The sequence below is a fragment of the Arachis duranensis genome, chromosome 4 (genome assembly GCF_000817695.3).
Source record: "Arachis duranensis cultivar V14167 chromosome 4, aradu.V14167.gnm2.J7QH, whole genome shotgun sequence".
NCBI classification, from domain to species: domain Eukaryota; kingdom Viridiplantae; phylum Streptophyta; class Magnoliopsida; order Fabales; family Fabaceae; genus Arachis; species Arachis duranensis.
In genome coordinates, this window is record NC_029775.3 from 50,947,965 (window position 1) to 50,963,536 (window position 15,572).

The following is a 15,572-nucleotide window of genomic DNA, read 5'->3' on the forward strand; positions in this document are numbered from 1 at the left end:
ATACAACAAAAAGGTCCTTAGGAAGTAAGTTATTAATCATAGGATATTTTTAGGAAGGAATTGTAAATACATGCAAATCATATGAATAAGTGGGTGAAAAGCTTGATAAAACCACTCAATAAAACACAATATAAACCATAAAATAGTGGTTTATCAATACGCATAGATGCCCTATTTCCGAAATTTCTTTTCTCTTCAAAACTAAGGTTCCTAAACTTAGCGCAGCAACATCCTAACCTCAAATCATTGAAACAAGCACAAAATCATAGTCCACAAGTAATTTAACTTATACAACTCAAAATCATCAAAAAAACCTAAGCTAATCATTGTAACACTAGAAAACAAATGGTTCAAAAAGCTATAAACAAGAGATAGAATTGGAAAAATGTCACCTTGGTGGGGTGTCTCCCACCAAGCACTTTGGTTTAGAGTCCTAAGTTGGACTTGCATGGCTTTCTTGATCACTTAGAAACTTCCCCAATGAGGAAAATCTCTAGCTCTTTGGCTTGCTTTGGTTGAGTATGATCCTTTGAATTTGACTTCTTTGCACTATCCTCTTTTCCTTGCTCCTTGCCATCTTCACTGACTTTTTCTTAAACTATGTCGCACCCAAAAATAGAGTAAGCTTCAAGGATAGGCTTGTTGGACTCTTCCAAAGTGAACTTGACTAACCTGTCATCCGACTCAAAAGAATAGACCCCCGAGTGTGCATCTAGCCTGAAACGGGCTATTTTCAAGAATGGTCTTCCAAGGAGTATTGCTGATGGCTTAGTTGAGTTAATGGGAGGGGTCTCCAAAATGTGAAAATCAACTGGAAAGAGCAATCCTTGAATATTCACTATGACATTCCCTGCAATCCCCACAACTGACATAATACTCTTGTCGGCTAACACAAACCTCGCCCCGGACCTCTTTAGGGGGGATAAGTTCAATCTTTCATAGATGGGGAGTGGCATGATGCTTACACACGCCTCCAAATCACACATACAGTCCATGAACTTAATCCCACTAATCAAACAAGTCACCAAACTTGGGCCAGGATCATCGCATTTTTCAGGAAGTAAAGAAGAGATAGAATCATCTACCAGCTTTTTGTTGAGGTTGCCAACCTTGTCTTTGTGAGTGCAAACGTCCTTGAGAAACTTGGCATATTTCGGCACTTGTTGAATGACTTGAAAGAGAGGGACGATAACTTCAACTTTCTCAAAAACTTTCACCATAGTGGGGTCAAGATCTTCTTGCTTTTTTGCTTTCTTGGCTAGAGTTTGGAATGGAATGGGCAAGGGCTCTTCAAGCAAGGTCTTTCTCCTCGGCTCCTTGACCTTTGGTGGTTCTTTTTTGCTTGTGTCAACATTTTTATCTTCACCCTTCATCACCTCCACTTCATCTTCTACCTCCTCATTGTTTGTCTCCTTACTCAACTTTGAAGGTATAGCCACATTCTTATCCAACTTCGTACCACTTCTAAGAGTAATAGCATTTATGCTTCCTTTAGGGTTGGGTTGAGGTTGGGAGGGCAAACTTCTTGAGGTTGAATCTTGTTGGGTGCTTTGTGTGGTTTCAGGAGGGAGAGTTAAAAGGATAAGGGATTCGGCTATTGTAGCCATGTAAACATCTTGTTTCTTATGGAAATCTCTTTGTTCTTGCATGAAGGTGTGAAATGTGTCATTCATGTGGGATTGATTGGAGGGAAGGACTTGGTACATTAGAGAAGGATTGGATCGACTGTTTGAATGCTGGTACTTCACTTGAGACTGAGGGTGTGGGGGTTGTTGGTATGGTTGTTGGTATTGTGGTTGACCTTGGGGGTGTTGATGGTAGTAGACTTGAGCATTTTGGTTGGGTTGAGCTTGGGGAGCTTGGTTCCACCTTTGGTTTGAGTTATCTCTCCACCCTTGGCTTTGATTACCTCCTTGTGGGTAGGATCCTTGGTTGTAATTGGGCCTTTGTGGATAAGGTTTAGCAACCACTAATGTTGTGTCCTCTTGGATTTGAGGACACTCATCGGTGTAATGAGTATTACAAGCACAAACACCACATATCCTTGATGGTCCTTCAATCAGTGGAGGTTGAGCTGGAGCATTTATCAAAACTTGACGGATTTGTTGCCCTTGGGTGATTTGCCTCAACAAAATTGTCATCTCACCAAGGGTCTTAGTCAAAATTACATCTCCGGAGGGAGAAACCTCACTAAAGGCTTTTGGTTGCGGACTTCTAGCCCTAGAGTGTTGAGTTGAGTCCATTAGATCCGATATAACTTCCCATGCTTCTGCAACGGTCTTGTTTTTGGTCAATGATGCTCCACTCGCGGCATCTAGGAGAAGCTTGTCTTGGTGGTGCATTCCTTGACAGAAATAACTTATCAAAACCAACTCATCAATCCGGTGGTGAGGGCAAGCCTCTAACAACTTCTTGAATCTTTCCCAGTATTCATACAAAGTCTCCCCATCTCGTTGCACAATGCAAGAAATCTCTCTTTGCATCTTGTCTGTTTTCTGGGGAGGGTAGAACTTCTCCAAAAATTTATTTTGCAACAAGTCCCAATTGGATCTAACTTCACCCGGCTGAGTATAAAACCACTCCTTTGCTTTTCCCGCTAGAGAAACAGGAAAGTGACGACCAACACCGCGGCTTCATCCACCCCATGTCTTTTCGCAGTTGCACATTCAACTTGGAAATCCTTTAGGTGCTTTAGAGGATCTTCCCCAGGTTGTCCATTGTACTTAGGGAGCAAGTTGATTGTGCCCGACTTAAGCTCGAAATTTGGGTCTAAGGCTAGATACAGAACCTGAAGCAGTTGCAAGTCTAGATCAGGAGCTCCGGCCTCCTTCAAGGTGATCCTTCGCGGTAGGTCCGCCAAGACGGTGTCACCTGAGTCACTCAAAGAAAATTCAGTACTCCCCACAAATGAATATAGAGTCTCCTCGTTGATTGGAGAATGATGGTCATGGATTGGCGGTGATAGTGAATGGGAGTGATCCTCAAGGGAACCCGATTCACTATTCACAAAAGCTAGCCAACGCCGAGCTTGCCTTATACGAGTTAAAGTTCTTTCAATTTATGGATCAAAAGTGGCCAAGCTCATGTCTGGAAGCGACCGTGTCATTCAACTGAGGAGGCAACGAAAGCATGTAATTATGAAAAGTAAAACAAAAGTAGGCAAGTAATCAAGAACTAACTTAACAATTTACAACTACTAAGACTAACTATAGAGGAAAATAGTATCTACAATTAATGCCAAATAGCAAAGCAAAAATCAAATATTCACACTATTCACATATTTACACAACCAAAATCATAGCACTCATTGTACTTAAAGTGAAAGTCCCCGGCAACGGCGCCAAAATTTTGACAATGCCCAGTTGCTTAGCTTCGGATTTTTCACACTAAAAGAGGATTAACGTTGCAAGCATAGACCAAGCCAAACAATCGGTCACCGATCAAAATTGGAAATTCACAGGATGTGTCACAACCCAAAACCAATTTAAAACTGAGAGTATTTAACTCCTGGGTCATCTCCCAAGGAATCACTTGAGGGCAACGAGTGTGCAATTCACCATATAAGATCAATGGGTTGTCAATGAAGAAATGAACATATAAAGCAATAAAAGAACATGCAAAATTATAACGATTGAACTAATAAAGAAATTGAAGAACCGACTACGTAATATAAACAAGTAAAGTATAAAAGAGATTAACATATCAATGTATGAATGATTTAAAGCATAAAAAGGGGGTCTTGGCTTAGAGTGAGCAAAGGGTTCTTTCCTTGATGGAACCACAACTATGATAATCATGATGGATTAATCTCACTTGATCAACCCTCACATCGGAAGGTAAGTTAAATGAACATAAGTGTTCTTAACCCACAAATCCTAAATTGCTTGCTAATTGCTTTAGTAACAAATTAGCGTTAGTGGGAACAAGAACAATTAACAATCCAAGAATTGCACTAAATGTTGGACATTCTAACTCTAAGAACCCAATGGCTCACTTTACCCAAGCCAAGAGACAAAAATTTAGCCTAAAACCATGTTTGACATTTTGTCAAACACTTGGTGGGAAAAAAGTTTAAACATGAGAAAAATAAGAAAATACTTGAAATTAAAAGCAACAATTGATCTCAATCAACAAGTATAACATAAGAAAGCATAGAACAAACATCAAATACCAAATTCATCAACAAGAAATTGAAATTGCAAAGGAGAAGTGAAATTGAACTATAACTTGAAATAGAAGAAAGAGTAACGACAATGTAACTATAAAGAGTAATAACAAGAGAATACTTACAATGAGATTAGCAAACTCAAAAATGAAGAAAATTAAAACTAAAAACCTCTACTCCTACTCCTAAACTATACTAATGATATGCTATGTTATCCCTTTCATTCCCCCTCCAATATGAGCTAAGAGACTTTAGAAATGGGCCTCCAAATCCCACAAATCGTGAGTCACGTGCTTCTTTAATTAAGTCATGCGCGGACACCTGTGCGGACCCACAGGCATGTGCGTCCGCACACTTTGCGAAAATCCCACCCTGTGCGTATGCACAAGTAGCTGTGCGCACGCACACTAGGCGGTGCTTGGCTGGATAAGCGACGCGCTCGAAATGATCCACGCGCTCTGGGTAGGCTCCTGTGTGGACGCACAAGAGGCTATGCGCACGCACACGTCTCTGAACTCATCTCCTTTGATTCTTCATGCTTCCTCCACTTTGCATGCTTTTCTTCCATTTTCTCCAACCCATTCCTACCTTATACAACTGGAATCACTCACAAACAAGATCAAGGCATCGACTGGAAGGCAAATAGAATAAAATATATCAAATTGGGCACAAAAGAGCATGTTTTTATAATCAAGCATAATTTAGGAGGAAAGATCAAAAGCATGGTATTTAAGGGAATGAGTGCAAGTTTATGTCATGAAATCCGTTCAATTCTAACCAAAAAATCATCATCAAAAACAGATTCATTAGTTTGTTCCAAGTGACACGCCCTCTTCACACTCCCAGCTTTTACTTGTTGTGTTCTTCCCTTTTTATTGCTCCTTTCTCCTGAAATTCAACACAAACCCATTTCAAAGCAATGTACCATAATACTTATCATTTAGCTCATGAAATTGCATTGAAATAATGAATATGTGCTCTTTTTATGATCCTTTTGCATAGGTAAAAAAGGTAAATGATGCAAGTCATCACAACACCAAACTTAAGCTTTGCTTGTCCCAAGCAAATCAATGTGAGTTATTCTTTAATGAATTGAGACTTCAACCACGAATAAGTGCATTCATTACCAAGGATAAGGCTAAGTGTTAACACATGCATGAGTATTGTTGTTTCATTGCCATAATGAACTCCTAGACTCTTAAGGATATTTCAAATGTCTGCCTTAGGTGCCCTTTTTATTGATTGTCACCATGAAGTAGCAAGAGTTGTTTCATTTCTTTCTTTTCAATTGACCACGACTCTAAGTGTTTTGTCTCAAGACAACCCTTTTGATTAGGCTTTCAATTAGCACTCCCAAACCAGTTGGTCTTAGGGTGCTAGGTGTTGAAACACCCCTAAGAATTTACTTGCCCAGGTCTCTCTTCTTGACACATCTTCACCACAAGCATCTACTAGGATCTTTAATTCTTTTGAGTTAATTGGTGCTTCCTTTTATCCTAGTAGGTGATGCTCAGAGCCTTAGGTCTTTTTATTGCTTACTACTTCTTGGTTCTATCGATATTCAAGGGACATCCTTAGCCTTTATTTGTCACTTCCTCTAAGTCTAGTTACTCACCATGACTCATTTTCTTTTTAATTCATTCAAGGTCCTACACTTAGTTCCTTTATCTCTTGGTTTTGAATACCCTTACTTGGCCTTAATCTCTTTTACTCTTGTTTTGCAACAATTCACCATAGATTCTTATTGAAACAAACAAATTCTTTTATTTGATGATTTAAAACTTAGCAACATTGTATTCTCTTTCTTGAAAACATAAAGGACTCATAAAAGAAACTTTAGGGAATCAAACATGAAACATAAACTATCCTAACATTGCAATTTATTTTTAAACATAAATTAAACATAAAGAGAACTAAACATAAATTCATTGGCCCATTTCCCTTGTCTTTGTTTTTGGAAGGGGAGGAGTCATCATCCTTCTTAGAGGATCCTTCTTGTGCCTTTGTGTCCTAGGATTTCCAAAATCCCAACCTTCTCATGTAGTTCCTTTCATCCTCCTTATGCTTAGCCAGAATTTCCTCTTGTCTCGCGCTTAGCTCCTCCATTCCTTGCATGAATGTTGGATATCCGGGGTTCAAGGCTGCCATAGCATTACACAAGTGATTCAGCTTCGCTTGTGTGTTGATATCATATTGCCTCCTTGAAATGGTTCTAGCATCATAAAGATGCCTGAACTCAGCAAGGTTCTTCTGATGCCATTTGTTTTGCTCCACTATTTTGTTGAGTGCACCTTGTATTTCACCCCCAGTCAACTGTTCTTGCTGTTCCTTTGTTTGATCCACACTTCCTTTGAGTTATTGTATGTACTCATTCATTTGGTCCCAATGTTGTTATTGTTGTTTGAGTTGGTTGACATCCTCTCTCAGATGGTGTATGTCTCCTCTCATTTGGTGTATGTCTCCATGCAGTTGTTCCCAATTGAATCCTTCAGGGAATTATTGGTATTGTTAGTACAGTGGTGGTTGAAGTGCTAGGTAGTGTGGTTGTTCCTCAGCCTCTTCTTCTTGTTGTGGTTGCCCATGTGGCACATGAGCATGAGCTCTGTGCCCCCTGGCCCTTTGAAGTGGGTTAACAGCTACCACTTTGGCCATCTTCTTGGCAGTTATGGGCTTTTCTTGATCCACTAGCACCTCATCAATAATCTTCTCAACCCTTGCTTCATCACATAGTCTTTGGATGATGCTGGGAAATGCCAACTTTGTGCTATCCTTGGTGCTTTTCAGCACCCTATTAATGTTGTTGGTGATCATCTCCCCAACATTCACGTTTTCTCCATTCATGATGCTATATATGAGAACAACCCTCTCCAAAGTCACCTCAGAAGTGTTGGATGTTGGGTTGAGAAATCTTCTCACAAAGTCAAGCCATCCTCTGGCTTGGGGGTTCAAATCTCTTCTCCTCAGCTAGTTAGGTCTTCCATCCATGTCATTGATCCACTGTACATTCAGCACGCAAATTTTATTTAGGGTTTCATCAAATCCTGGGTCTTGTTGCTTAATCCTCTCTTCAAAACTCCGGGTGGAGCTTGTTTGCTTCACCATCAACATCCTATCTATGTTGGAGTGGCTATAGTCGATGGCCATCCCCTCACATAGCTAAGATACCCATAGGGTTGCCCTGGTTGAAGCACTGCATTAGTGTAGAATTCTCTAACCAAGCTCTCCACCACCTTCCTTGGTGGGTTGCACAAGAGTGCCCATCCCCTGCTGTTGATTTCTCTGATGATTTTAGGATACTCATTCCTCCCAAGTTGGAAGCCAACCTCTAGAATAATTTACCTCTCGCTCACCCAACCATACAACTGGTTTTGGTTGAATGATGAGAGGAACTTATATTCATTTTGGCTTGAGGATCCTGAGGTTGATTCCTTGGTCTTTCTCTTCTTTGATGATGAGGCTCTTGGTGGTGCCATTGGGTGAGAAAAGAGGTTTGAAAGGTTGAAGAGAATGGAAGAAGAAATAGAGAACGGAGAGCAAAGTAAGGGTTTGCTCCACAACACCAAACTTAGGACTTGATTGTCCCTAATAAAGTAAAAGAAAAGAAGGTAGTAGCGAGAAATAAAGGGAGAATAAGGGAAATGTGATGGTTCTTTCACATGTGAAACTTGGGGATTGAAATATAGAGAGTGATGCGCGTGCATCATTGCCTACTTTTAGTAGTCATTTTAGTAGATTTCTGTTTAGTTTTCATACAAATTTTGCCAAAATATGAGTAATAGCATGAAAAATCTCTGCATGAAACAAAATCTCAAGCATAGGTAAATTTTAGCTAATATACAAGGTAAATATGATAAAATAGATCACACTAAGTGAAGTTTTGATTTTGAGTATTATTATCACACTTAGCATATAAAGATCATCTTGTATGTTACCTTGATGCACTTTGTTTGTTTGATTTAAGGCAAAAAAAAAAAGCAGAGAAGAGCCACGTTAGTGGCTACGTTAATCTAATTAACGTGACCACTAACATGCAAGAAAGGAAAATTAGAACGTTAGTGGGAACGTTAATGGCATCAACTTTGAAGAAGGAGCAGCGTTAGTGGCAAAAGTGAGTGCCAATAACGCTAGGAAGGGCAAGAAGACCCATGTTATCTTCCATGTTAGTTACATTAATGTGGGAACTAACGTGGAAGGAGAGGGAGATGCCAAAGTTAGTGAAAAAGGTGAACAGCACTAATGCTAGCGAAGCAAAGGAAGACCCACGTTAATGGCCACGTTAGTTACACTAACGTGGACACTAACGTGGGCAAAAGTCTTACCTGGCAGTCTGACCATGCCTTCTTTAAACAAGAATAACTTGAGCCACAAAGCTCCAAATGAAATGATTCTGGTGGCATTGAAAAGTAGAATTTTAGAGCTTTCCAAACATATATGGCAATACATGGTGGACAATAAATTTGAGGGAGAAAACTTGCCCCGAATGTGCAAGGATGAACATGGTATCAACCTGTAGTAAGGCCAGCTGACCTCTTCACCTTCCAAGAAGTGTACCTCAAGCTGTAGAGCTCCAAATGATGCACTTCTAAAAGAGTTTGAAAGTAGACATCAAGGGCTTTCCAACAATATATAATAGTATGGGGTGGATATTAAGTTTGAGCTCCAGAACCTGGCAATATTAAGCCCTGATCGCTAGTGTTATCGTGACTCACCTTTTCCAGTAACGCTAGCGACTATGCCAGCAACCTTGTCCACTTCAAAGGAGCATAACATGAGTTACAGAGGTCCAATTGAGGTGATTCTAGTTGCGTTAGAAAGCTGACATTTAGAGCTTTCCAAAGATATATAATAGTATATAGTGGGCATGAAATTAAAGCACAAACAAGAGGCATCTTTTAAGCCCCAAAAATACCAACTGGGTAGCAAGTGCAACGTTAGCCACAATAACTTTAGCACTAACGCCACACTTACAGCATTAGTGTGGCTAACGGCAGCATTAATGCTAAGCACCTAGACCTCAACTTGATTCACTTCTCTCTCAAGTCCAATTCAAAGCTGAAGCAAGCAAGCCCAAAATTGTCAACCAATCAAGGCCACAAGAGCATCTAGAATAGAAATTTTCATTTAATTGTAATTTGCTTTTAATTTCATTTCATTTTGTAATTTAGGAGAGCCTGTATAAGGGCCTTAGTTTTTACATTCAAGACATTCGGGAACAGAAATTGAAGGAAGGGGGAGAGAGTGAAGACCAATTCGAACTTCTGTGAATTGGCACACTCTAAGGGGATTGGGTCTTCGGACCCCTCCCCTCCTACACTCTTCTTCCTTTTCTCTTATTTTCTTCCTTAGGAGTTGTTTCTTTTCTTTGTACTTTTCATTTATGAATTTGGAAGTTTCAATGTTAGTTTTAATCTTCATCTTTACTTTTCTGCACTTTCTTTCTTTTCTATTTTGGGTAGAGCAATGATCAACTTACTCTTTTCATTGGGTTAGAGAGCTCTATTATGATTCAATGGATCAATTGTATTTTTCATTCTTCTTCTTCTTTCTTTTCTCTTGATTTTACTAGAGAGCTTTCGATCTTAATTCAATTAGTTAGTTGTCTTGGAAAAGAAACTCTCTATAATTGGATCTCCTCTGAGCCTTGGAAAAGGGATGAGGAGATCATGCTAGAAATGCTCTCTCACATTGGATTAGGTTGGGGGTTGGGCGGATATAGTGATATGTAATCCTCCCAATACTTTGACCTATGAATGTGTGTGGTATAATCAGTGACCAAACTTCATCTCTTCCCATGAGCAATTAAATCATGGAATTGGGAAATTGTTCAAGTTTAGAGAGATTGGATTGCCAAGGAATTGGGATCCAATCACTTAAGATTGCCAAATAGATCAATGAATGCATTGATTGAGAAAGACATGAGAATGAACTTGATCCGGAGGATTGTAATATCTCTTGATCCCAATGTTCATTTTATTTTTAGTTCTTACATTTACTTTTCTTGCCATTTTACTTTTCTGCACTTTATTGCTTTCTTTACTTTTATGCCATTTACATTTCCTTGTTACTTATCACTCCAATATGATTCGTCTAACTAGGATAATCAATTAACCATTAATTTCTTAATCCGTTAATCCCTGTGGATTCGACCTCACTCTATTGTGAGTTTTTACTTGACGACAAATTCATTATACTTGCCGAAGGAAAATTTGTTGAGAGACAAGTTTCTGTGCATCAGAGAGTAGTGGAAAAGTGTTTAGCTTTTATAAGAGGGAGAGATGCAGTCTGGAAGAGGTCTTTGTGATGGAAAGTAAAAGCGACTCAACTTTTTCACACTTGGGAAGTGGCGCCTAGCGTGGGAAGAGGCACCAACCCTTTTCTCGGCATGTGTTGAGTTCCAAAGTGTAAGTACACTTTGACTCCCTCTCTCAGTGAGCTATCAATCATGTGAGTCCCATTCTCTCTCCTAAAATTGAAAACCGAAAACCCATTAGTGAAAAGAACCTCTTTATATTACCTTTTTGTAACATGCAATTAAAAAGCATTTGATGAGTGCCCATTGGGACACCAAACTTAATTTCTTTGCATCTAATAAATTAGGTTTATCATTGGATTTTTGATGTGTTCATAAGGGTGAAATAAATTCACTTCTTTCACATTCTTTCTTCTCTAACTCCATCCGAACACATTAAAGTGGCCTTACATGCCTAACCAATTTATTTAATGCATTCAAACTAAGAACATGCTGGGCTTGCTATGCGAACATCATATGGTGGTGGCCACACCAAACTTAATTTTTGGGCTTACTTTCAAAGTTAATTCATTCAGTGGTTGTAAGCCTAAATTAAGTGGGTTAGTGGCCATACCAAACTTAGCTCTTTAGCTAGATCTGCAGCCCAATTCAATCAATGTAAATGAGTGAACCCAGTAGCCTTGCACTTCCAATGGAAAAAAATATATATCTACTAACTAACAAACACTTTTAACTCCCTAAGTTACCATAACTATTTATGAAAAGCAGAAAACTGAAAAGATTAACTGGAACTTAAAATACTTAAACCAACTATCCTAAACTACTTTTAGAAAGCAGAAAATCAAAAGGATATAAATGTTGGGGTGCCTCCCAACCAGCGCTTCTTTAATGTCATTAGCTTAACATTCCTCCATCTTTAGTTGATGTTGTAGCTCACTCTCTGCTCTTCGAAATAGTCCCCCAAGTAGTGCTTTAACTTCTGGCCATTGATAGTAAAAGTCCTTTGTGTCTTGTCTTCCATAAGCTCTACATGCCCATAGGGAGACACCTTGAGGATTGTGAAGGGTCTAGACCACCTTGACTTAAGCTTCCCTGGGAAGACCTTGAGTCTTGAGTTGTATTGTAGCACCTTTTGACCTTCTACAAACTCTCTTCTTGCTATCTTTTGGTCATGTAATTTTTTTTCTTTCTCCTTGTAGATTTTAGCATTAGTATCAAAATTTAGTAGCTTGAGTTTCCAGAAGGCTTTGTGTTCAAGCTCAAGGGGTAGGTGACATGCCTTCAAAGAGCATTTAAAGAGCGTGTTTTGAAGGCCGTCCTATATGCCCAAAGAGCGTCATCGAGCCTCTTTGACTAGTCCTTTCTTGAAGCTCCCACAGTTTTCTCTAGGATCCTTTTTAGCTCTCTGTTGGATACCTCTGTCTGCCCACTTGTTTGAGGGTGATAAGGTGTTGCAACCTTATGTTTCACTCCATATCTCATGAGGAGGGCTTCCAATGATCTGCTGCAGAAATGGCTTCCTGATGAGCGGATATTTTATATGCTTTTTGGTGGTATTTTCATGTAGTTTTTACTATGCTTTAGTCACTTTTTGGTATATTTTTATTAGTCTTTATGCAAAAATCAAATTTCTAGACTTTACTATGAGTCTGTGTGTTTTTCTATGATTTCAGGTATTTTCTGGCAAAAATTGAGGGACCTGAACAAAAATCTGATTCAGAGGCTGAGAAAGGACTACAGATGCTGTTGGATTCTGACCTCCCTGCACTCGGAATAGATTTTCTAGAGCTATAGAAGTCCAATTGACGCGCTCCAAATTGCCTTGAAAAATAGACATCTTGGGCTTTCCAGCAACATATAATAGTTTATACTTTTCCCAAGATTTGATAGAGCAAACTGGTGTTTAAACGCCAGTTTTTTACCCTTTTCTGGCGTTAACGCCAGAACTGGCATAAAAGTTGGAGTTAAACGCCCAAACTGGCACCAAAGCTGGAGTTTAATGCCAGGAATAGCCTATGCACGTGAAATCTTCAAGGCTCAGCCCAAACACACACCAAGTGGGCCCCGAAAGTGGATTTCTGCACCATTTATCTTAGTTTACCCATTTTCTATAAACCTATGTTACTAGTTTAGTATAAAAACTACTTTTAGAGATGCATTTTGTACCTTATGAGATTTTACATCTAAATTTGTATCTTCTACGGCATGAGTCTCTAAACTCCTTGATTGGGAGTGATGAGCTCTGTTGTGTCTCAATGGATTAATGCAATTACTACTGTTTTTCATTCAATCATGCTTGTTTCTATTCTAAGATATTCATTCGCATTTCAACATGATAAATTTGATGATCCGTGACACTCATCACCGTTCTCAACCTATGAACACGTGCCTGAAAACCACTTCCATTCTACCTTAGATTGAGTGGGTATCTCTTGGGCTCTTGGTTCATGAGTTTGATTGTCTCTCCTAACAACAGAGCATTCAAATCCGTGAGATCAGAGTCTTCATGGTATAAGCTAGAATCAATTCATAGCATTCTTGAGATTCGAAAAGTCTAAACCTTGTCTGTGGTATTCTGAGTAGGATCTGGGAAGGGATGACTGTGATGAGCTTCAAATTCATAAATGTTGGGCGCAGTGACAGTGTGCAAAATGATCAACAGATTCTATTCCAACACAAATGAGAACCGATAGATGATTAGCCATGTACATAGACCATTTTCACTGAGAGGACGGCGGGTAGCCATTGACAACGGTGATCCACCAGCATACAGCTTGCCATGAAAGGTGCCTTGCGTGCGTGGAGAAGAACATAGTAGGAAAGCAGAGATTCAGAAGACAAAGCATCTCTAAAACCCCAATCTGATCTCCATTAATGCATAACAAATACTCTTTATTTCATGTTCTTTTACGTTCTGCAATTAAAACTAAGAATCATTATTGATATCCTGACTAAGAGTTACAAGATAACCATAGCTTGCTTCAAGCCAACAATCTCTGTGGGATCGACCCTTACTCACGTAAGGTATTACTTGGACGACCCAGTGCACTTGCTGGTTAGCTGTGCGAAATTGCAAAAGTGTGATTGTGATTTCGTGCACCATTTCCTCTATCACTAATGAGGGCTCTGGGAACTCCAAAGCGGCTGAAGATGTTCCACCTAAGGAAGTTTATGACTATCTTATTATCATTTAATGGGGTTGCAATGGCCTCCACCCACTTAGATACATAGTCCACTGCCATTAGAATGTACTTATTTGAGTATGAGGTTGGGAAGGGACCCATGAAGTCAATTTCCCATACATCAAATAGCTCAAGTTCTAGGATGAGTTGCTGTGGCATCTCAATCTTCTTGGGTAGATTGCTAGCTCTTTGGCATTCATTGCACCTTGACACTAATTCCTTTGCATCTTTGAATATCGTTGGTCAAAAGAATCCACATTGGAGCACCTTTGCTGCTGTTCTTTCTCCACTAAAATGGCCTCCATATGCAGATCTATGGCATTGCTACAACATTTCTTGCCCTTCCTCTTGTGAAATATACCTTTTCAAGACTCCATTAACACCCTTTTTAAACAAGTAGGGTTCATCCCAAATGTAGTGTTTAGCATCATTGAGTAGCTTCCTCCTCATGTACTTGTTGATGTTGGTGGGCAACTCCCCAATAGCCTTGCAATTGGCTATATCAGCAAACCAAGGGCTTTCTTGAATCGTCATCAACTGCTCATCAGGGAAGCTTTCATTCACTTCAAATTGTTGTGCTTTGGTACACAAAATTGTGATACACAACTTTGTGCAACTGACCAGCAATTGTAATGGGTCGTCTAAGTAATACCTTACGTGAGTAAGGGTCGATCCCAAGGAGATTGTCGGCTTGAAACAAGCTATGGTCATCTTGTAAATCTCAGTCAGGCGGATTCAAGTGGTTATGGAGTTTTGATAATTAAAGGAACGAAATAGAACATAAAATACGATAGAAAATACTTATGCAATTCATTTATGGGAATTTCAGATAAGCGTATGAAGATGCTCTTTTCCCTCTGAGCCTCTACTTTCCTATTGCCTTCATCCAATCATTCATACTCCTTTCCATGGCAAGCTGTATGTAGGTGGATCACCGTTGTCAATGGCTACCATCCATCCTCTCAGTGAAAATGGTCCTCTACGGTTTCCTGCATGGCTAATCTTCTGCCGGTTCTCGATCATGTCGGAATAAGATCCATTGATCCTTTTGCACACTGTCACTGCGCCTAACACTCGCGAGTTTGAAGCTCGTCACAGTCATCCCATCCCAAATCCTACTCATACTAAAAACTACCTAAAAACAATGCCAAAAAGCGTATAAATTATCCGCTCATCACAACACCAAACTTAAATTGTTGCTTGTCCCCAAGCAACTGAAACAAAATAGAATAAAAAGAAGAGAATATACAATGAATCTCACAATATCAATGAAACTTAGTCCCAATTAGATGAGCGGGACTAGTAGCTTTTTGCTTCTGAACAGTTTTGGCATCTCACTTTATCCTTTGAAATTCAAAATGATTGGCATCTATAGGAACTCAGAATTTTAGATAGTGTTATTGATTTTCCTAGTTCAGTATGTTGATTCTTGAACACAGCTACTTTATGAGTCTTGGCCGTGACCCTAAGCACTTTGTTTTCCAATATTACCACTGGATACATAAATGCCACAGACACATAACTGGGTTAACCTTTCAGATTGTGACTCAGCTTTGCTAAAGTCCCCAGTTAGAGGTGTCCAGTGTTCTTAAGCACACTCTTTTGCTTTGGATCACGACTTTAACCACTCAGTCTCAAGCTTTTCACTTGGACCTTCATGACACAAGCACATGGTTAGGGACAGCTTGATTTAGCCGCTTAGGCCAGGATTTTATTCCTTTGGGCCCTCCTATCAACTGATGCTCAAAGCCTTGGATCCTTTTTACCCTTTCCTTTTGGTTTAAAGGACTATTGACTTTTTTTGCTTGCTTTTTCTTTTTCTTTCTTTTTCTTTTATGCCATTTTTTCTTTCCTTTTTTTTCACTAATTTTTTTCTTTCACTGCTTTTTCTTGCTTCAAGAATCAATTTCATGATTTTTTAGATTATCAATAACATTTCTCTTTGTTCATCAGTCTTTCAAGAGCCAACAATTTT

The 15,572-nt window shown here is 39.4% G+C and overlaps 1 protein-coding gene and 1 non-coding gene across 2 annotated transcripts; one reads left to right on the forward strand and one right to left on the reverse strand.

Moving 5' to 3' along the window:
- Positions 1-593: 593 nt before the first annotated feature.
- LOC107484444 (uncharacterized) lies at positions 594-2,483 on the reverse strand. The gene has a single exon (XM_016105018.1). It carries the CDS (start codon positions 2,481-2,483, stop codon positions 594-596), a length of 1,890 nt encoding a protein of 629 aa, XP_015960504.1.
- Positions 2,380-2,486, forward strand: LOC127747001 (small nucleolar RNA R71). Its single transcript, XR_008008806.1, has one exon. It is a non-coding gene; the product is annotated as a small nucleolar RNA R71 (small nucleolar RNA).
- Positions 2,487-15,572: the final 13,086 nt, after the last annotated feature.